The following is a 24,691-nucleotide window of genomic DNA, read 5'->3' on the forward strand; positions in this document are numbered from 1 at the left end:
ATACTTGAAACTTGCCAGGTATATTGCTGGGGACCCGAGGATGTGCCTTTTCAAGGTTTCATATTAATCGGACAAGTAGTTACCGAGCTATGTCCAAAAAACAATTCAACCAATCAGAGAGCAGCGAGTTATCATGTGTGCCGAACGTGGCGAACAGACTCTGCCTCGGACGGCACATTTGAGAGCGTATTCATTTATTTCACGTTGGCAAACTATGTTGCCGCTATGTTGGCGTTAAACTATGTTTTAAAACTAATTAAAACTAATTTGCGATTCTTTCGCTTTCCTGCGCGTTTGTGCACGCTATGGCGATTTCTTTACCAAACTCCGCAAGCCGTTCGCTTTGGACCAAATCATTTCATGTAAATAGAGGGGGGGGGGGGGATTGTCACCGTACTCGCAAGCCGTTCGCTTTGGACCAAACCATTTCATGTAAATAGAGGGGGGGGGGGGTTGTCACCGTACTCGCAAGCCGTTCGCTTTGGACCAAACCATTTCATGTAAATAGAGGGGGGGGGGGGGGGGGATTGTCACCGTACTCGCAAGCCGTTCGCTTTGGCTTTGCGAATGGACCAAACCATTTCATGTAAATAGAGGGGGGGGATATAATTTTAGATATATATATAGTACGGGCACGCCCTAGTAATAATAATCTGAGCAATTTCAAAAGGGTACCTATGGTCCCCTAACAAGTACAGATACATTCAAAGTACACCGCCCCCATGCCAAATAATTAAATATCCTACAGCGCGGCATTGCCGGGGCGTCTCATCGAGGCTGCATTGGGAGGGAGAGGTGTACGCTAATTGGTTGATTAATTGTAAAATTAAAATCAATAAAAGATTATCACAAAATATTTTCTTAATCAATTGGCTAATAGCATAAGTAAACCACAAGTGCTTCATCCGAAGATGTATCTTTTAGGAATTTAATTAAATAAGTCATTTATAAAAAATTAAATAATTAATTGATTAATCAATAAATCAAAAATATCCTTGATAGCCACATCACTTGGTCACTGTCATGTCCAAATATCAGCTTCCTAATTCAAAAGGTGCCTGAGTTAATGGACAGAAGAGAAAGGAAATTTGATTAATTTAATAAGTACTTCATTAATCGCTAATAATTAAATAACTCCTCAATTTTCATCCGAATCACTTGAAATTTGAATGGGATTTACATATCAGCAAACTGAATTCAACCAACACTATTATTCAACCCGGGCGAAGCCGGGTACCTCAGCTAGTCATGTTATATGAGCCTCAACTCAAGTGAGTTCAAGTGCAAAATGAAGAACGAGATAGGGGAAGACAGGAAGAAAAAGGAGAGAGAAGGAGAAAAGGAGAGAGAGAAGGAGAGAAGGAAGGAAAAAGAGAGAGAAGGAGAAGGAGAAGGAGAGAAGGAAGGAAAAAAAGAGAGGAGAAGGAGAGGAAGAAGGAGAAAAGGAAGGAAAAAAAGAGAGAAGGAGAAGGAGAGAAAGAAGGAGAGAAGGAAGGAAAAAAGAGAGAAGGAGAAGGAGGGAGAGAAGGAGAGAAGGAAAAAAGAGAGAAGGAGAAAAGGAGAGAGAGAAGGAGAGAAGGAGAGAAGGAAGGAAAAAGAGAGAGAAGGAGAGAAAGAAGGGGAGAGAGGGAGGGGGGGGGGTTAGGGAGGGAGCAAGGGAGGGAGGGAGGGGGGGATACAGGTAACACAGGTAGGTTACACAGGTAGGAGAGAGGAGTGGAGGGATAGATGGAGGAATAACGCAGGATGGATGGAGGAGGGAGAAGGAGGAAGGAGAAATGGCACAAGGGAAGAAAATTATTAAAGCACAGGAGTAAAGCACAACAATGTGAGCACAGGAAGCACAGGAAGCACAGGAAAAAAACAAAAAAAAAACAACAGCATTGGCTTTGCTTCCTGGAAGCTTCCTGCAAAACGCTTTGCTTCCTGCAAAGCGTCAGCCAATGGGAACTAGAGGGGGGGGGACACAGAGGAGTGAGGAGGGAAGGGGGGAACAGCGAGGGGAGGGAGGGAGGGGAGTAGGAGCAAGAGACAGGTAGCAGCACAGGTCGCCGAAATGGAAATGAGGGACAATGAGGGAGGTGTTCCTGTGACAGTTTTTTTTTTGTAAAAATGTTCGATTTTACCCTGGGGGCGTTGGTATGCAATTTTCATCCAATCGCCCTCTTTCATAATAATTCTGAACGAGCATCAGATGGCGTTGTCTGTCATTAACTTATATGTCGATCGAACGAGTTTTAGGTGTTATACAAAATGGCGGGAAAAAATTGGCGGGAATTTTTTTTCCCCTCTCCTACACCTTTTTTTTTTTTTCCCCTTACCTTGGACCCACGGTTTTGTTCTACACAATTTCGTTTAATTTGTCTAAATCCAACTAGCTGTTCCAAAGATATAAGCCGTTTTGTCGCGATACCATAAGTTGAAGGAGAAAAAATATATATAAATATAAAAACTCCCTTTGCTGCTGCCTCTCGCCTGCCAAGCCAGTCGCCGGCTTTGAGCAAGTGCAAAACGAGTGTAGACGAGTGTACGTCATGTGCAAGTGGGTGTACGAGTGTACGAGTGTACGAACCTTACATGACTCGCCAACAAATCGCCTCATGGTGCACTCATGGTTCGATTTGCTGCTAGTACATGGTAAGGCTATTAATAACCAGCGTATTTGTGCGACTACGCACGAAAAAAATTTTTCTCTCAAACACGCAGTCTTAATTACACAGGCGGATGCAGGCAAACACGCCGACGCGCGTCTCACAGCCCGCGCTTCGCGCACATCAGTGGCACGTTTCAGACGAACTGGCGCATTTATTACACAGCGCAGGAAAATACGTATTTACAGAAATCGTGAAACTCGGATAATGGCTTAAAATCGTTGTGGATGTAGCATCCGTGATTTTTTGTTCGCCCATTCACCATGCCTAAATCGATAAAATGGATCTCGATCATTACCGAGCGTATTCAATTCCACATCGTAATGAGATTTCAACGGAATTACGATTCAACAAAAAGAACGAGCAGACATCTTCAGGACGATACAACGTTACAACGTTAAAATCGTTATATATATTTTACATGCAAGGTCGACCAAAAAATTATATCTTAATCTTACAGAAAAATGGTTCTTTGTGTAAGTAAGTTCCACAGCACCGGAGACCAGCTCAAAAAATGGTTCTTTGTGGTTTATTTTTACACAGCACCCAGACCAACTCAAATGGATCTTTGTGTAGCTTACACAGCACCGAGCAAAAGGGTCTCATCTGTATTTTTCCTTCTCAGGGCTTTCATGCACCAATCGTGCATTGTGGAGAAGCCCAAACACCACCTCCTCCATGTATATACAAAACAAGTCAAGTGAATCCACTTGGATTCCGCCCAGGTTGGCACATGGAAATTATGATGTAGCATAATTATCATCTCGGGTCAAGATTTGAAATTATGCCATGGTTTTTGTAAAATTGCTACTAGTATTCACATTATGTTCACATTCATTCACATTCACAGGGTCCTCTGGGTCCTCTGGGCATTTGGGTCCTCTGGGTCATTTTCTGGTCTGGGTCTGGCAAATTTTCATTGACATTTGCCCAGTTTCAACTTTTATTGACCCAGAGGGTCATTTGGGTCCTCTGGGTCATTTGGGTCCTCTGGGTCATTTGGGTCCTCTGGGTCATTTGGGTCCTCTGGGTCATTTGGGTCCTCTGGGTCATTTGGGTCCTCTGGGTCATTTGGGTCCTCTGGGTCATTTGGGTCCTCTGGGTCATTTGGGTCCTCTGGGTCATTTGGGTCCTCTGGGTCCTCTGGGTCATTTGGGTCCTCTGGGTCATTTGGGTCATTTGGGTCCTCTGGGTCATTTGGGTCATTTGGGTCCTCTGGGTCATTTGGGTCCTCTGGGTCATTTGGGTCCTCTGGGTCATTTGGGTCCTCTGGGTCATTTGGGTCCTCTGGGTCATTTGGGTCCTCTGGGTCATTTGGGTCCTCTGGGTCATTTGGGTCCTCTGGGTAATTTGGGTCCTCTGGGTCATTTGGGTCCTCTGGGTCATTTGGGTCCTCTGGGTCATTTGGGTCATTTGGGTCCTCTGGGTCATTTGGGTCCTCTGGGTCATTTGGGTCCTCTGGGTCATTTGGGTCCTCTGGGTCATTTGGGTCCTCTGGGTCATTTGGGTCCTCTGGGTCATTTGGGTCCTCTCGGTCATTTGGGTCCTCTGGGTCATTTGGGTCCTCTGGGTCATTTGGGTCCTCTGGGTCATTTGGGTCCTCTGGGTCATTTGGGTCCTCTGGGTCATTTGGGTCCTCTGGGTCATTTGGGTCATTTGGGTCATTTGGGTCCTCTGGGTCATTTGGGTCCTCAGGGTCATTTGGGTCCTCTGGGTCATTTGGGTCCTCTGGGTCATTTGGGTCCTCTGGGTCCTCTGGGTCCTCTGGGTCATTTGGGTCCTCTGGGTCATTTGGGTCCTCTGGGTCATTTGGGTCCTCTGGGTCATTTGGGTCCTCTGGGTCATTTGGGTCCTATATTCCTATCCTATAACATATATATCCTATAACCTATCCTATATATATCCTATATCATATAACATATATCCTATATATCCTATAACATAACATATAACAAATATATCCTATATTATGTACGAGCGAGCGGCCGCGTACCAGCCAAAGGGGTAGCCCATGGTTAGCCTAAATATAGATTTGATGACGTCATGTTTACACATCTGAGCGACAGAAACGTGCTTCACTTTTGGAGCGACAGAAACGTGCTTCACTTTTGGAGCGACAGAAATTCCCAGGCAAACCCTATAACGCACCAGGTTTACAACCTGTGCGTTAATAACGAAACACAGGTTCGTATATCATAATGGACCAATCTACAAGAAACCACGCTTACCTTTCAGAATGACCTTGTCGATGTCCACTTGATCCACGTACGGTAGCCACTAAAATTGTTGTAGAATGTTTCGTAGAAGACTCCAATGAACGAAACAGCTTTTACAAAGTAAAGCTTTATTATAATTAATAATCACTTGTTTCAATTCAATAAGAAACTGCAATAACTAATGCGAATTGGTAATTCAGGTTGATGGTTCATCTTCTTCGGCCGGTCCTCTGCGAAGCGCTGTTTCACATGGACACTCTTTCGTTCCGTTGGGCAAAGCTTCTGGTGACAAGTCTGACAAGTCCAAGAAATGTTCACGTTTTTATGGGCACAGCCGTGTTAATCCTCCCTGCGCTAATTTTAATCCCTTCTCCGCAAACGTTACTCGGTCATCCATGCTCGCCTCACCGGCACCAGCTCGCCCCCCCCCCCCCCCCCCCCCCAGACGTTGACAACCATCCCCTCCTGCTGGGAGTTTCTCCAATCCTACATTTACTTCACAATAGTGAAAGCCTAGGAATGTGCTCTAGCCCGGGGCCATGACAAGGTGAACAAGAGATTTCCAGGTTTTGCTTATCTTCGTGTTTCCGAGGTCCAAATTCCTGACATTCTCTGAACCACCTGTTCACTCACCAATCTCAACCATTACAAGTAAAGATCTATACTTCCACAGCGCCAAACGATGAGCGGTTTCCCGCCAACACTGGAGCAGCGTCAAGACTGCTCGCTGGGGCCTGGACGATTGCTGACAAAGCACCGATTTGAGTTGAGTGCCACAATTAAATTGCACACCATTATTTTCCAGTTCTTTTATTCCCCATTTGTCCATGTTATAAGTCTGGTGTGAAGGATCCCAAAGGACTTCAGTTTCACCATCACGTTTTCTTTGCCCCGGCATTCCATTTAAATAAACCTGTTATTTTTGTACATTTTAAATTCACCTCGGTTTGATTTACTTTTTGCAGGTTGGGACTGCCGGCGATCGCGACAGGTAAGCTTCAGCTTCTTCCTCTTCTTCTTTCTTCCTCCTGCATATATATGATAGAAATTCGCATTTGATCATCACCTTCGGAGTTAAAAGCTCGCTATTGTCCATCCGTGACTCTCCTGGTGTTAACTGGGAGGGATTCACACGACAATCTATATAAATAAAACACAGTTTGTGTGTGTGTGTGTGTGTGTGTGTGTGTGTGTGTGTGTGTGTTTGTGTGTGTATGTTACCGACAGACTCCGAAACAGAGAGGCTCACGTGCTTGATATTTGGCATAGACATGGCCATTGAGCCTGGGAAGGACATGGCCTACCTAAAAATATTTGACGAGATCCATATTTTTTATTAATATTTACCTCAGCGCATTTCAGCGAGGAACATTATACACAGAATCTCAGCATGTGCCAGAGCAGCTCGCTGATTCGCAAAGAGCAATCACGTGATGTTCCATCCTCCCTGCCAGACCACTGAACGGAAAATATATAGAATGACCATTGCCATTCACACCACATAGGAGGAGATGCAGCTACCTGGCGCCATCTTGGTTGGCACTCGATGCTGGGCGATGGTGATTTCCGTCACACGTTTGCACGTAATTCAGAGCGAAAAGCGATTGCGTTTTTTCACCTTTTGTGCGATCGTGTTTTGTGTCGATTTTTGTCGATTTTGTGCGATATGAATTAAACGTCTTTGAAACAGCTGTGAAACGTCTTTCCACAACCCTTCCGTAACAGATTGGAGCAGTTTATTGCCGCACAAAATGGCATTTTAACAGTTGTCTGGCTTTTAAAATCTGGGACACGTTCAAAACAAACGAGATCCGTGAAGCGAGTTGGTCGAGTCGTGTGAACCAAGATGGCGACATGGCGGCTACACTTTTCACGGAGTATGAGCGTTCTATATATTTTCAATTCAGTGCGCCAGACTCGCTCACGTCCTTGATTTGTGGCATAGACATGGCCATTGGGCCTTCACGGTGTAATTTGTGCGAGGCTTTTGTCCGAGTGAGCTTGAGTCGAGAGGGCAAATGTACGGGTTGGGAATGTACGGGTCTCCCTTCCCCCGCCCGGCAACGCCGGTACTGGAGGGCGTCACAGGATCGGTGAGTCTCCAAAATCCGCTTCGTGCTGTTGTTGCGAAGATGCAGGACGATGTCATGATTGTTGTGCTGCTCTCCTCCCATGAGAACTGCAACGTCATTGTTGACTGGCCCTCCCCTTTCTCCCCTCCCCTCTCCCTTCCATTCCCTCCCCTTCCCCTCCCCTACCCTTCCCTCTCCCCTTCCCCCTCCCCTTCCCTCCTCTCCCTCCCCTCCCCCACCCCTCCCCTTCCCCCTCCCTTCCCCTTTCACCTTACCCCCTCACCCTCCCCCCTTCCCTTCCCCCTATTCCTCCCCCTCTCCCTTCCCCCTTCCCCTTCCCCCTCCCCCCTCCCCCTACCTCTCCCCCTCTCCTTCCCCCCTCCCTTCACCCCCGTTCCCCTCCCCTCCCCTTCCCCCTCCCTTCCCCCGTCCGGCAATGCCGGGTACTTCTGCTAGTATATATATATAGTGTGTTATTGTTATTGCTATATTGCGAAATTGTATATGTTATTGCGAAAGATGATGGGAATAGAGCCTGTGATTGATGCTGTGAAGAGGAACAGGTTGAGATGGTTTGGTCATGTGTTGAGGAAGGATGAAAGTGACTGGTTGAGAAGAGTGATGGAAATGAATGTAGAAGGAAGTAGAGGACGGCGAAGACCGAGAAAGACTTGGCTAAAGATGGTGGAAGAAGAAATGCGGGCAAGGGGGTTAACAAGGAGAGATGCAGAAAATAGGGCAAAATGGAGAAGATTGTCATGGGGGACCGCAAGGCTAACCCCCGCTCTCGCAGGAAAAATGGCCTTAAATTGCATGTTGTGTTGTTGTTGTATATGTTGGCAGCTAGAAATTCCCTGAACCCTTAGAATATTTCCATAAGCAGTAAAGTTTAACTTTAACATGAACATGTGTCTTGTCGCATGTCGAACATGACGCATGTGTTGCATTTTTACTCTGCCTTATATTTCCAGTTAGCGTCGAGCTATCAGCAACCATGACAAAGACCGATATGAATGATCGTTTTTTAAAGGCCCCTTTTCCCGCTAGAGCGGGGGTTAGCCTCATGACAATGACCGATATAGTATTAAAAAATCTGTTTCTTATTGAATCAGTCTTAACGACGCATCAAACAACATAGAATATCGAAGTCACCCATATAAAATTTGGTGCAAGTGTTTAAGAGTTCTGGTTTTATCACAGGATCAGCATTGGTGAGTTGCTACATATTCAAGCAGGGTGCGAGACAAGAAAATAGATTTTCTTGCATATGAAACACATTTACTGATTAATTGAAAAATAAAACTTTGATCTCTTTTGGACCATTGTGAGTATGTCGCTCATCGATCATTTGAATGACCTTCGTTCATTTCGCTATGAGCAACAAACAAAAGTTTTGGTGTGTACTTGGGTCAATGAGCGCTGAAGATCAAGGAGATGTAGTTTTGGAATCGGACACCATTTCGTTCACAAGAAATATACAAAAATATTACGTAATATACATTATATATATATGCACACTTTGTGACATTTATGTAAAGACACCGAACAACACAAACATTCTTCCCTGGCCTGAATCATCAGTGAAGCCTTTGCAGCATCATTTTGGTTTCAACCTTTTAACCTCGATAGGTCTCTAAAATCAAGTCAAACCTACAGTCACGTGAAAAAGTAAGTACACCCCATGTAAAGTTTTGACTTTTTCAACATATTTCAACATACAGCTATTTGATCTTCATTTCAACAATATTGATAGATAAAGGTGATATAATATAACAAATATCATGAAACATTTACATTTTGTAGTCCATTGTAAAATTTAAATAAACATGAATGCAAATTTCGCATGTGGAAAAAGTAAGTACACCCCTACATTTATCACTACTTCAAATACCTAAAATTAGAATCAGGCGCACGAGGTCAGGTGCAAATGATTAGAACATCGTTAGAGAGGATCTTGAAGGAACCTGTCTTATTTAAACCTCAGGCATTTAGTTTGGTTTGCTCTTTGTTGTTGAAGTGTGCGGCGTCACCATGCCTAGATCAAAAGAGCTCTCTGAGGCCTTCAGAAAGATGCCTAGGAGTCTGGGAATGGATTTAAAAAGATCTCCAAACAATTTGAAATCAATCATTCGACTGTCCGGAAGATCAGCTACAAGTGGAGAAGATTCCAAACAACTGCCAACTTGTTCAGGCCAGGCCGCCCCAGCAAGTTCAGCCCGAGAGCAGATCGCAAGATGCTGAATGAAGCCTCTAAGAACCCCAGAATGTCATCACAGGACCTACAGGTAGCTCTTGCCACTGTTGATGTCAAAGTGCACGAGTCTACCATTAGAAAGAGGCTGCACAAATTTGATCTACATGGGAGGTGTGCCAGGAGGAAACCGTTGCTGTCCAGAAAGAACATCAGGGCAAGACTAAAGTTTGCCAATGAACACCGAGGCAAAGACCAACACTTCTGGAACAATGTGCTCTGGACAGATGAGTCAAAGGTAGAGCTATTTTGGCAACAGTACCAGAAGACATGTTTGGCGAAAACCAAAGACAGCATTTGACCACAAGAACCTGATACCAACTGCAAACCATGGAGGTGGAAATATTATGGTTTGGGGCAGCTTTTCTGCATCAGGGCCTGAGCAGCTCACTATCATAGAATCCACTGTGAATTCTTCATTGTACCAGAGGATGCTTGAGGATAATGTGAGGCCATCTGTTGGAAAGTTGAAGCTCAACCAAAGGCGGAACTTGCAACATGACAATGACCCTAAACATACCAGTAAATCCACCAAGGAATGGCTGAAAAGAAAGAAATGGCGGGTTCTGGAATGGCCAAGTCAAAGCCCGGATCTAAATCCCATCGAGATGTTGTGGGGGGATTTGAAACGAGCTGTGCATGCATGAAATTTCTCAAACATCGCACTGCTGAAAGAATTCTGCATGGAGGAGTGGGCGAAAATTTCTCCCAGTCGATGTCAGAGACTGGTAGACAGTTATAAGAAACGCCTACTTGAGGTTGTTTCTGCCAAAGGGGGCAATACCACCTATTAGAGCCAAAGGTGTACTTACTTTTTCCACATGTGAAATTTGCATTCATGTTTATTTAAATTATACAATGGACTACAAAATGTAAATGTTTCATGATATTTGTTATATTATATCACCTTTATCTATCAGTATTGTTGAAATGAAGATCGAATAGCTGTATGTTGAAATATGTTGAAAAATTCAAAACTTTACATGGGGTGTACTTACTTTTTCCCGTGACTGTAAAATGTACATTTTCAGCTGGTCAACGGACTTTGACATTGTATAGAAGTGCTCATTGCTTAAGGAAATAATTCCAGGACAATGGATGTTTGATCATGGTGGAGAATTTAATCCACAGTGGATGAAATGTGTTCATGACCACCACACGGATTTCCTGAGTCCGAAATCCAAAAATCAGTGGATTTGTAGTACCTGGGTGACGATGGCAAAAAGATCCAGGAACAATCCGTCGGCCGGTCGTTTTAGTATATTTTTCATCACCATGATGACAATACAAGTTACAAATTGCACTGATGTCACCATGAGCTGTGTAAGGCAAGTGTGCAGAGCTTTGACATTCGACTCCTTGCTTGAATTGCGGCATTTCCAGATGATGCAACAAGTGGAGTACAATGCGGTGAATCCAGTTAATCCGAACACAAAAGAGAAAAGAACGACAATGGATGCGGATGCGATGGAGGAGTTCTCACAAGAGGAGCGAGCAACAGTTGTGAACAGGCACGTGCTGTCTGGCACGATCACAGAGTCGTTACAAAACTCGATGTACAACGTGACCACAGGGTAACTGATGCTGAGGAAGACCGCAAGGATCTCCATCAATAAGACGAGCTTCAGGGCACCTCGCCTATTCGCCATCAGAGCGACATATGTGTATGGCCAAAACACCGCGCAATGTCGGTCGACGTACATGATCCAGGTGCTGAGGAACTGATGAACAAGCGCGAACTCCAAACAAAACATTTGCCACAGACATTCGACGAACGTGATCTCTATGCGATGTGCTATCGTGTTGCTAAGAACGCAGGATATCCCAACGATTCCCCAGCACGCATCGGCTAATGATGAAATGCTGATGTAGAGCAGCATGGGTTTGTGGAACCTGCGGGATGCACAGGATGTTATAATACCCGCGTTGAGGAGGAGTGAAAGGAACGCAAAGGAAGTAAAAATCCACAACAAAATGATCTTTCCTTCATCCAGAGAGAACTTCCACAAAATGACCGTATGCGGCGACCGCTCCACAATTGTGGTATTCATTATTGTCCTCCTGTGCACACGCATTTTGTTCACACGTCAGTTATATTTAAAAATCACTCTTATTTCTGCAAAATGTAGGACAATGCTTTATCAATTCTCTGAATATAAAAACATGGTACAAGACGATTGTAATCAAATTGTTTATATCACCAGGATTTGTGCCTTAACTACATCATTACCTTGTCGAGGAACACAAATCCTCTGAGAACGGTTTGTCTCCAGGGAGACGAGTTCAGCTGACACACACACACACACACACACACACATATATGTATATATATATATATAAAATCCTGATATACAAATCCAGAGCTGCAAATCTTTTGACATATATATATATATATATATATAGATATATACAGTATATATATATATATATATATATATATATATATATATATATATATATATATATATATATATATATATATCTACATATATATACACATATCTATTTTGTATATCTATATTATATTCTTCGTCGGTGATTCTGTCTGTCTGTCTGTGATACGTCTGTCCAGGGGAGTGGCTGCACCCGGTCTGGGAGGGCTTCAAAAACAAATATCCACCTTTTTTTTTTTTACTCGCATAGTTTTGAGGCCTCTTTTGTTAGGCCAGTGGTGTCTTGCTCTCTCTCACAGTTTTATTTCAACTCTAATTCGACATCTCATTTCATTTTTCACAGTCGCTAACATGGTTTTAGAATGGGTTGAAAAAAAAAAAACGGGAAGAAAATTGGATGAAAGTTACCGTTTATTGAACGAAATGCATTTTCAAAGGCCTGTGACATCTTACGATAATTCACCAAATGTCCGTCTGTCTGTCCGTCCATTCGAAGGTACCGCAAAGATGGCTCAACCGATCGCAACGATATTTTGGGTGGGTATTCTTGGGACCCCCGGGAGTAAAATAGGCTGTATTTTTTTCCAAGTTTTCCAGTTTTTCCAAACACGATGGAATAATATTTACCGATATGAACAGTGATGTGGCTTTCATTGAAATTCTACAAATACTCTTTAGATTTTGATAAGAATTACGAACCTGCAGCAAATCCTGAAGTGGACAGATGATGGCAATGTGCGGGTTTGATAATATCCCAATACAACGGTCATTTAATCGTAATGTTAAATCGTTAAACATTAATCGTGTTAATCGTTTTGTTAAAGTATCAATTGATGATTGGAATTGAGTGAATACAATTACGATTTTGAATTCGTAATTGTATTCACCCAACCTACAGAACTTCACATCAGGATTGAAATATTTGTTGATGTTACGAATGTTGTTAAAAGTTTATTTTTTATATTAATGTTATTTAATTTGTGATTGGAATTATGCTGTTTGGAATGAAAAAAGAGATATCGAGTACAAGTGAATGACGGAATGCCATGACGGTTTCCACTTTCTAAATGTGAATTCGCGGATCGCCATATGCAGATTCGCCATTCACTGGGAATGGAACACACGTACCTGTTTGTTTGCAAATGGGTACGTTTTTCATGGAAGTCCTTCACGAACTTGCTGTCCATGTCTGACGTGCGACTGAAGGTGCTGCAGTAATGTGGAATTTATTGGTTTCATGCTTTAGCATTCGCCATTTCTGCATTGTCTGTTGGCTTTTGGCCTCCCACCCGTGCGTAGCACTGCACTTTAGGAACAGGTGCGTAGCACGGGTACCTCACTAGTGCATATAATACAAAATGGGAGAGTCTCTTGGTGAGGTTACCTTACTTAGTTCATATTTTAAATGAAAAGTGGATTCAATGTTATCAGAATTGTGCTAGCTGAAGTAATTCAATGTTAGTGGTGTGTGTGTATGTATATTTATTTTATTTTATTGTTATTTCATAGTTTAACGCTGTTACCTCATTATTTTTTTTACCAATTTATGATTTTTTAAAGAATGATCCGTTTATTTCTGTCTTATTTTCTTCTTTTTTATTGATGTGATCCATATGCAATTCGACATGTTTTTGTCATCTGTGGCATCGAATAAACATTTATTATTATAATTATTATTGTTAATATTATTATTAAACCCTCCAACAAGGTATAGATTTGAATCGTGAGGTTACATCGTTGGAACTCTGACAGGACACACCTGTGGTTACCGATCTACTGATGTAGACCCACAGGTGTGGTTGTGGACCCACTGTTTGGAGAGGCTTTGTGAGTCAGGCGGTCATAAAAATGTATCAATTTTTGACATATTAATAAATTTCATATTTTAGGCAAACAACTATTTTTAAGTTTCCAATGAAGATGAAGTTACGTCGAAGGTGTCGTAAAAGTAAAAGTATTTATAATAAATGTTCATCTAAAATACTTTAGGAACAGGAATTACTGTTTCATAAATGATTCAATATTTGAAAAACAGACATGAAAAATCGGTGTCTATGTGTTTATGTACTGCACATGTTCATTGCCAGTATAAACTAGAATAAAGCTAGAGTAAAACGAGTGTTTATTTACGTCTGTAGGATGTCTAACAAATAAAGAAGATATAAGCACACCTGACACTAGGCCCAGGCTTCAGACTTTGGCATGATCATGTGGCTGTACCGTCAAAAACTGTTCGAACCCATCATTTTTTGCCGGATTGATACTCGTTATCAAATAAAAATTATAATATAGTTAGCAAGACTTGTAGTAATGTGAGTATCTTGTTAACTGCACTTTCATTAACTGCACTTTCATTAACTGCACTTTCGTTAACCGCACTTTTGTTAACTGCACTTTCGTTAACTACACTTTCGTTAAAAACGCACTTTCCTCAACCGTACATTCATTAACCGCACTTTCGTCAACCCACACTTTCATTAACCCGCACTTTCGTTAACCCGCACTTTCATTAACCGCACTTCCCACACATTAACTACACATTAACCACTCTTGAATCTGTGATCTCAAAATCATGACCTGTGTGTTTATATATTCAACATAATTATAAAATAAAATTATAATAAAGTTAGCAAGACTTGTACTAATGTGAGAATCTTGTTAACTGCGCTTTCATTAATCGCACTTTCCTTTATCACACATTAGTTAACCGCACTTTCATTAACCACTCTTGAATCTGTGATCTCAAAATCATGACCTGTGTGTTTATATATTCAACATGATTATAAAATAAAAATTATTATATAGTTAGCAAGACTTGTACGAATGTGAGTATCTTGATAACTGCACTTTCATTAACCACACTTTCGTTAACCTCTCTTGAACCTGTGATCCCAAAATCATGAACTTTGTGTTTATACTCGTATATTCAACATGATTATATAATAAAAATTATAATATAGTTAGCAAGACTTGTACTAATGTGAGTATCTTGACAATTGCACTTTCATTAACCACTCTTGAACCTGTGATCCCAAAATCATAACCTGTGTGTTTATACTCGTATATTCAACTAGATTATAAAATAAAAATTATAATATAGTTAGCAAGACTTGTACTAATGTGAGTATCTTGATAACTGCACTTTCATTAACCACACTTTTGTTAACCACTCTTGAATCTCTGATCCTAAAATCATGAACTGTGTGTTTATACTCGTATATTCAACATGATTATAAAATAAAAATTATAATATAGTTAGCAAGACTTGCACTAATGTGAGTATCTTGATAACTGCACTTTCATTAACCACACTTTTGTTTACCACTCTTGAACCTGTGATCCCAAAATCATGAACAGTGAGTTTATATATTCAACATGATTATAAAATAAAAATTATAATATAGTTAGCAAGACTTGCACTAATGTGAGTACGTATCTTGATAACTGCACTTTCATTAACCACACTTTCGTTAACCACTCTTGAACCTGTGATCCCAAAATCATGACCTGTGTGTTTATACTCGTATATTCAACATGATTATAAAATAAAAATTATAATATAGTTAGCAAGACTTGTACCAATGTGAGTATCTTGATAACTGCACTTTCATTAACCACACTTTCGTTAACCGCTCTTGAACCTGTGATCCCAAAATCATGAACTGTGTGTTTATACTCGTATATTCAACATGATTATAAAATAAAAATTATAATATAGTTAGCAAGACTTGTACTAATGTGAGTATCTTGATAACTGCACTTTCATTAACCCACACTTTCGTTAACCGCTCTTGAACCTGTGATCCCAAAATCATGAACTGTGTGTTTATACTCGTATATTCAACATGATTATAAAATAAAAATTAGAATATAGTTAGCAAGACTTGTACCAATGTGAGTATCTTGATAACTGCACTTTCATTAACCACACTTTCGTTAACCGCTCTTGAACCTGTGATCCCAAAATCATGAACTGTGTGTTTATACTCGTATATTCAACATGATTATAAAATAAAAATTATAATATAGTTAGCAAGACTTGTACCAATGTGAGTATCTTGATAACTGCACTTTCATTAACCCACACTTTCGTTAACCGCTCTTGAACCTGTGATCCCAAAATCATGAACTGTGTGTTTATACTCGTATATTCAACATGATTATAAAATAAAAATTAGAATATAGTTAGCAAGACTTGTACCAATGTGAGTATCTTGATAACTGCACTTTCATTAACCACACTTTCGTTAACCGCTCTTGAACCTGTGATCCCAAAATCATGAACTGTGTGTTTATACTCGTATATTCAACATGATTATAAAATAAAAATTATAATATAGTTAGCAAGACTTGTACCAATGTGAGTATCTTGATAACTGCACTTTCATTAACCACACTTTCGTTAACCACTCTTGAACCTGTGATCCCAAAATCATGAACTGTGTGTTTATACTCGTACATTCAACATGATTATAAAATAAAAATTATAATATAGTTAGCAAGACTTGTACTAATGTGAGAATCTTGATAACTGCACTTTCATTAACCACACTTTCGTTGACCGCTCTTGAACCTGTGATCCCAAAATCATGAACTGTGTGTTTATACTCGTATATTCAACATGATTATAAAATAAAAATTATAATATAGTTAGCAAGACTTGTACTAATGTGAGTATCTTGATAACTGCACTTTCATTAACCCACACTTTCGTTGACCGCTCTTGAACCTGCGATCCCAAAATCATGACCTGTGTGTTTATACTCGTAGATTCAACATGATTATAAAATAAAAATTACAATATAGTTAGCAAGACTTGTACTAATGTGAGAATCTTGATAACTGCACTTTCATTAACCACACTTTCGTTAACCGCTCTTGAACCTGTGATCCCAAAATCATGAACTGTGTGTTTATACTCGTATATTCAACATGATTATAAGGCCAAGTAAAAAAAAAAAAAGTTTCTCGTCCCCGCCCGCTTCCTTTTTGGTCGCCGCCTACTGTTATTTACAATTTAATACTATTTTTTTGAATATATACTTGTTTAAAAAAAAATCGTTTTGCGAAGAAACTCGGTCTAAAACTTGCCGTTTCCAGGCGTTTGCTGATCGTATCTTGTGCATTGATGATCTGAACTATTATGGATCCCCTCCTCTAACGGAACTTCCTGGTTAATACATGCTTGGCTTAACGCAGACACTTTGTGCTAAAGACGGTCAATTCTCGCAGCGGTTGTGCACTGGGCACGTGCAATTTACGTGTAAAAATCTTGCATTTCATACTTTTAATGGTACAAATTTGAGTAGGGAATATGACGATATTCGTGTGTGTAAGCATACGTTCGTATGTTAAAACATATATTTATTTGCTAATTTGGAAATGAAATTGCAGGCCTTTCGGTAACAATCAACATTGGCATGTGTCACATTACATTGGACAAACTATAGAGTCTTTAAGTCAGCCACAGTGGTCATTCAATTCATGGCAGCCATCTTGGAAAAAAATAGCAAAAAAAAAGAAAATAGTAAAAACAGTAAGGGCCTCCCTCCTCCTTTTTTCAAAAAAGTCCGGACGAGAAACTTTTTTTTTTTTTTACTTGGCCTAAAATAAAAATTATAATATAGTTAGCAAGACTTGTACTAATGTGAGTATCTTGATAACTGCACTTTCATTAACCACACTTTCGTTAACCACTCTTGAACCTGTGATCCCAAAATCATGACCTGTGTCTTTATACTCGTATATTCAACATGATGATAAAATAAAAATTATAATATAGTTAGCAAGACTTGTACTAATGTGAGTATCTTGATAACTTCATTTTCATTAACTGCACTTTCGTTAACTCGCACTTTCGTTAACCACTCTTGAACCTGTGATCCCAAAATCATGACCTGTGTGTTTATATATTCAACATGATTATAAAATAAAAATTATAATATAGTTAGCAAGACTTGTACTAATGTGAGTATCTTGATAACTGCACTTTCATTAACCACACTTTCGTTAAGAACTCTTGAACCTGTGATCCCAAAATCATGAACTTTGTGTTTATACTCGTATATTCAACATGATTATAAAATAAAGATTATAATATAGTTTGCAAGATTTGTACTAATGTGAGCATCTTGAGAACTGCACTTTCATAACCCGCACTTTCATTAACCACTCTTGAACCTGTGATCCCAAAATCATGACCTGTGTGTTTATACTCGTATATTCAACATGATTATAAAATAAAAATTATAATATAGTTAGCAAGACTTGTACTAATGTGAGAATCTTGATAACTGCACTTTCATTAACCGCACTTTCGTTAACCGCTCTTGAACCTGTGATCCCAAAATCATGACCTGTTTGTTTATACTCGTATATTCAACATGATTATAAAATAAAAATTATAATATAGTTCGCAAGACTTGTACCAATGTGAGTATCTTGATAACTGCACTTTCATTAACCACACTTTTGTTAACCGCTCTTGAACCTGTGATCCCAAAATCATGACCTGTGTGTTTATACTCGTATATTCAACATGATTATAAAATAAAAATTACAATATAGTTAGCAAGACTTGTACTAATGTGAGTATCTTGATAACTGCACTTTCATTAACCACACTTTTGTTAACCGCTCTTGAATCTGTGATCCCAAAATCATGAACTGTGTGTATATACTCGTACATTCAACATGATGATAAAATAAAAAAATACAAGTACAGATACATTCAAAGTACACCGCCCTCATGCCAAATAATTATATATCCTACAGCGCTGCATTGCCGGGGCGCCTTTGGCGCCCGGCAATACCGCAGTGCAGCTCATTGAGGCTGCATTGGGAGGGAGAGGTATCCACTAATTGATTGATTAATTGTATAATTAAAATCAATAAAAGATTATCACAAAATATTTTCTTAATCAATTGGCTAATAGCATAACTAAACCACTAGTGCTTCATCCGAAGATGCATCATTTAGAAATTTAATTAAATAAGTCATTAATAAAAAATTAAATAATTAATTGATTAATCAATAATTAATGAATTAATCAATAAATAATTAATCGATTAAATGATGAATCAATAAATCAAAAATATCCTTGATAGCCACATCACTTGCTCACTCATGTCCAAATATTAGCTTCCGAGCTCAAAAGGTGCCTGAGATATTGGCCAAATGAGAAAGAAAATAAATAAATGATTAACAATGAAAAGAAATAAATAATAATCATTAAAAAATTAAATTATTAATGAATTCGGTCACAGAACACATAAACCACCACCATTTCATCAGAATCTGTAACGGATTTTTTTTTTTTGTAATTAATCGAATAATTAAATAATTAATCGATTAATTGATTATTTGATTTATCAATAAATCAAAAATATCCTTGATAGCCACATCACGGTCACTCATGTCCAAATATTCGCTTCCGAGCTCAAAGGGTGCCTGAGATATTGGCCAAATGAGAAAGAAAATAAATAAATGATTAATAATGAAAAGAAATAAATAATAATCATAAAAAAATTAAATTATTAATCAATTCGATCAGAGAACACATAAATCACCACCATTTCATCAGAATCTGTAACTTAAAAAAAACTAAAAAAAATTGTCATTAATCAAATAATTAAATAATTAATCGATTAATTGATGAATTGATTAATTAATAAATCAAAAATAGCCTATGCAGCCAAATCACCTGGTCATTGGCATGTCCAAATATCAGCTTCCTAACTCAAAAGGTGCCTGAGTTAATGGTCAGAAGAGAAAGGAAATTTGATTAATTAAATAAGCATTTAATTAATCGCTAAAAATTAAATAACTCCTCAATTAATTGATTAATCAAAAAATAAAAAATATCGTTTTTGACAAAGAACTTGCTCACTATTGTGCCGAAATTTCAGCTTCCTAGCTCAAAGGATGGCTGAGATATCGCCCGGACAAACAAACAAACAAACAACCAGAGTGAAAACTGAGTACTCCCTTTCAGCGTGCGTCACTGCCGAGCCCCCTTCATTGCCCAGCAATGACGATTTGCAATGCCTGGAGATGGCATAGGAAAGGTGCGATGTACAACAAACAAGAAAACAACCAGAGTGAAAACTGAGTACTCCCTTTCAGCATGCGTCATTCCCGAGCCCCCTTCAGTGCCCAGCAATGACGATTTGCAATGCCTGGAGATGGCATAGGAAAGGTGCGGTGTACAATAATATTGTTAGCAAGACCTGTATTAATGTGAGTATCTTGATAACTGCACTTTCATTAACTACACTTTCGTTGACCGCTCTTGAATCTGTGATCTAAAAACCATGACCTGTGTGTTTATATATTCAACATGATTATAAAATAAAAATTATAATATAGTTATCAAGATTTGTACTAATGTGAGTATCTTGATAACTGCACTTTCAGTAACCGCACTTTCGTTAACCACTCTTGAACCTGTGATCCCAAAATCATGAACTGTGTGTTTAAAAATTCAACATGATTATAAAATAAAAATTATGATATAGTTTGCAAGACTTGTACTAATGTGAGTATCTTGATAACTGCACTTTCATTAACCACACTTTCGTTAACCACTCTTGAACCTGTGATCCTAAAATCATGAACTGTGTGTTTATACTCGTATATTCAACATGATTATAAAATAAAAATTATGATATAGTTTGCAAGACTTGTACTAATGTGAGTATCTTGATAACTGCACTTTCATTAACCACACTTTCGTTAACCACTGTTGAACCTGTGATCCCAAAATCATGAACTGTGTGTTTAAAAATTCAACATGATTATAAAATAAAAATTATGATATAGATTGCAAGACTTGTACTAATGTGAGTATCTTGATAACTGCACTTTCATTAACCACACTTTCGTTAACCATTCTTGAACCTGTGATCCTAAAATCATGAACTGTGTGTTTATACTCGTATATTCAACATGATTATAAAATAAAAATTATGATATAGTTTGCAAGACTTGTACTAATGTGAGTATCTTGATAACTGCACTTTCATTAACCACACTTTCGTTAACCATTCTTGAACCTGTGATCCTAAAATCATGCACTGTGTGTTTATACTCGTATATTCAACATGATTATAAAATAAAAATTATGATATAGTTTGCAAGACTTGTACTAATGTGAGTATCTTGATAACTGCACTTTCATTAACCGCACTTTCGTGAACCGCTCTTGATCCTGTGATCCCAAAATCATGAACTGTGTGTTTATACTCGTATAATCAACATGATGATAAAATATAAATTATAATATAGTTAGCAAGACTTGTACTAATGTGAGTATCTTGATAACTGCACTTTCATTAACCGCACTTTCGTTAACCGCTCTTGAACCTGTGATCCCAAAATCATGAACTTTGTGTTTATACTCGTATATTCAACATGATTATAAACTAAAAATTATGATATAGTTTGCAAGACTTGTGATGATGTAACTGATATGTGATGAAAGTGATGTAAACTGATATCGAACTCAATTCATGGACAGCACTGTGTTAAACTTCTGTACTTTTTCCAGAAGTATCTCTTTATTTTGCACATTAGCCAAAAAAAATTTGAACAAAAACAAAAGTTAAATTACGACTGGGATTACGGACAGTAAAATTACAGTTCAGTACTTCGTGTAACCCCCACGAGCATTCAGGAGAGCACGCACACGTTGAGGCATGCTGTTCACGAGATTTGCCAAGGTTTGGACAGGAATCGCTCGCCATGCAGTGACAATAGCCTGCTGCAATTCACGCACAGAGGTCGGCTGCTGGTCCAAGTGGTCGATTTGACGCGTTAATTCTGCCCACAAGTTCTCTATCGGATTCATATCCGGGGACATGGTAGGCCACTCCATATGCTCTACACCACGGTCAGCAAGAAAGTGTTGGATCATGTGAGCACGATGAGGCCGTGCATTGTCATCTTGGAAGACAAAGTTTCCTCGAAAGGCTGCACGAGCAAATGGAAGCCATGTTTCTTCCAGAATGGCCCTGTACCTGAACTGGTTAAGGTTTCCATTCAGAACAACCAGGTCAGTTTTGTCCCCTGCATGAAAAGCAGCCCAAACGGTCACCCCACAACCTCCAGCTTGGACTCTTGGCACTATACAATCTTTGTTGTAGGCTTCATGCACTTGTCTGCGCACTCGGACGCGGCCATCTTGACGATAGACCAGAAATCTAGACTCGTCACTGAAGATCACGTGATTCCAGTGTCCTGGCTGCCATTGACGGTGCTCTCTGGCCCACTGCATTCGGCGCTGGTGGTGTTGTCTGGTCAGGCATGGCTTTCTCAGGGGACGCCTGGCACGATAGCCTGCTTGAACCAGTCGTTGGTTGACCAGCCTTCTGGATACAGGCACATTTGTCAGTTGCTGCCACTCAGCCCTAAGCCGATTAGCTGACTTGGTACGGCCATTGCGGACTAACCGGTGCAGCTGGCGATCATCCCTCCTTGTGGTTCTGCGGGGACGTCCTGGCCTCTGTATTGGAGTAGGGACACCCCTCTGAGCATTTCGTTTCAGGATCTTTGACACCTGACCTTGAGTGATGCCATACTGCCGAGCAATAGCACGCTGTTTCATGCCGTAATTTCGTAAAGCCACCACTCCATGACAAACAGCATTGTCGACTTGATGGACCATCTCCAGAGAAAGCGGCAATAACTTTTGGAGACGTTCAGCAGTTGTTTTCCACTAATACAGAATGCAACAACCCTTGTATACCCGACTGTGAAGCCAATCATCAAATGCACCTGTCCGTACATTTTGCCACGCCACCTGTGATATAATCCTGTTGTTGACTTCTTGCTGCGACAGACAATCAGTGACATGGTTCTTTTAACAAATAAATCACCAAAGTGTAAAAGAAACTCACCAGATTGATATACTGAGTTAAGAAAGTAAACCCAAGTCAAGAAAAAAAAAATTCCATATTAAATGCCAAGTCTGTATGTATATATATGTATATATATATATATATATATATATATATATATATATATATATATATATATATATATATATATATACATACATATATATATATCCTAGCTTGGCTCAGCTTGCTGCGCTCGCATCACCAAGCGTCGATACTGAGGAACGGGCTTATTTTAACTGAGGCTAATGACTGTACCTGAGTTGCTGTGTTGTCATGATTTTCACCAATCATAATACATACAATTACTTTGCACAAATGTATTTGTTGTGTTTGTGATATTACATTTTTATAGGCAATTTCGGTTGAAGATTTAGGTTGAATGTTTTTTTTTCAAGAAAGAACCCCTCTGCACATACATAGGGGAGGGGTAGGTGCAGACTGGAAGTTTGGGACGATTACACCTCACCACCACGTAATTCAAAACACCTCACCACCAAGTAATTCAAAACACCTCACCACCACGTAATTCAAAACACCTCACCACCACGTAATTCAAAATACCTCACCACCAAGTAATTCAAAACACCTCACCACAAAGTAATTTAAAACACCTCACAGCCATAAAACATGTAATAAAAACACCTCACCACCACGAAATTAAAAACACCTCACCACCACGAAATTGAAAACCCATCACAGCCATCAAACACGTAATAAAAACACCTCACAGCCATAAAACACGTAATAAAAACACCTCACCACCACAAAATTAAAAACACCTCACAGCCATAAAACACATAATAAAAACACCACACAGCCATAAAACACATAATAAAAACACCTCACAGCCATAAAACACGTAATAAAAACACCTCACCACCACAAAAATAAAAACACCTCACAGCCATAAAACACGTTATAAAACACCTCACCACCACAAAATTAAAAACACCTCACAGGCTCACACCCTTAAAACACGTAATAAAAACACCTCACAGGCTCACAGCCTTAAAACACGTAATAAAAACACCTCACAGCCATAAAACACGTAATAAAAACACCTCACCACCACGAAATTAAAAACACCTCACAGCCATAAAACACGTAATAAAAACACCTCACAGCCATAAAACACGTAATAAAAACACCTCACCACCACGAAAGTAAAAACACCTCACAGCCATAAAACACGTAATAAAAACACCTCACAGCCATAAAACATGTAATAAAAACACCTCACAGCCACGAAATTAAAAACACCTCACCACCACGTCATTTAAAAACACCTCACCACCAAGTAATTCAAAACACCTCACCACCACATAATTCAAAACACCTCATCACCAACTAATTCTAAACACCTCACCACCACATAATTAAAAACACCTCACCACCACGTAATTTTAAATACCTCACCACCAATTAATTCAAAACACCTCACCACCATGTGATTTAAAAACACCTCACCACCATGTGATTTAAAAACACCTCACCACCACGTCATTTAAAAACACCTCACCACCACATAATTCAAAATACCTCACCACCACGTGATTCAAAACCACCACAACGCTATTAAAAACACTTCACAACCACGGAAACAAAAGTTTGAGGGAGTCGTTAAGTGACAACACAGACACTGCCCAGATGTGTAGATATATAGATAAGTGACTGTACCCGAGTTGCCGTTTTGTCATGGTTTAAACCAATCATAATTCAAACAATTATTTTGCACAAATGTATTTGTAATATACGTGATATCACATTTTATAAACAATTGAAGTTGAAAAAAAAAAAATCCCAAACAAAAAATTGGAACATTTTTCAAAAAAAATGCCCTTAGGACATACCGACGGGAGAGATATGTGCATACCAGAAGTTTGGTACGTACGATTTCACCAAAGTTTGAGAAAGTAGTTCAGTGACAACACAGGACAGGACAGGACAGGACAGACGCTGCACAAATATATATATAGATATACATATTGTTACAGATCGCGGTTAAGATGTTATAGACCGAGCGGTGGTGTAAAACCGCGACCTAACAAAACTCACCCGATTCACCCAGACTTTGGCCGTATCGCACCCTAGCTGCTCAATGAGGGAAAAGACAGAAACGACGCAATGCAAGAGGAAAAAGGAAGACAAAAAAAGGTTTGAAATACTACTACATTTATTCCTACTATTTACACACAAGCAAAAAGAAACA

General features: G+C 39.5%; 1 protein-coding gene and 1 long non-coding RNA gene across 2 annotated transcripts in view; one reads left to right on the plus strand and one right to left on the minus strand.

Moving 5' to 3' along the window:
• LOC137419545 (uncharacterized) overlaps positions 1-24,691 on the plus strand; it is a 221,935-nt gene that overhangs the window by 41,665 nt on the left and 155,579 nt on the right. The gene's annotated exons all lie outside the window — the stretch shown is intronic.
• LOC137419316 (dynein axonemal intermediate chain 1-like) overlaps positions 10,295-24,691 on the minus strand; it is a 59,757-nt gene continuing 45,360 nt past the window's right edge. Inside the window, exons 12-13 of the mRNA XM_078771048.1 lie at positions 11,421-11,477; positions 10,295-11,251 (exon numbers count right to left, since the gene is read on the minus strand). Of these exons, the coding sequence (XP_078627174.1) occupies positions 11,177-11,251; positions 11,421-11,477 (132 nt within the window). The 3' untranslated portion in view covers positions 10,295-11,176. The remainder of the gene's footprint in view (positions 11,252-11,420; positions 11,478-24,691) is intronic.

Source organism: Myxine glutinosa, chromosome 1 (assembly GCF_964187855.1).
Source record: "Myxine glutinosa chromosome 1, kmMyxGlut1.1, whole genome shotgun sequence".
NCBI lineage: Eukaryota > Metazoa > Chordata > Myxini > Myxiniformes > Myxinidae > Myxine > Myxine glutinosa.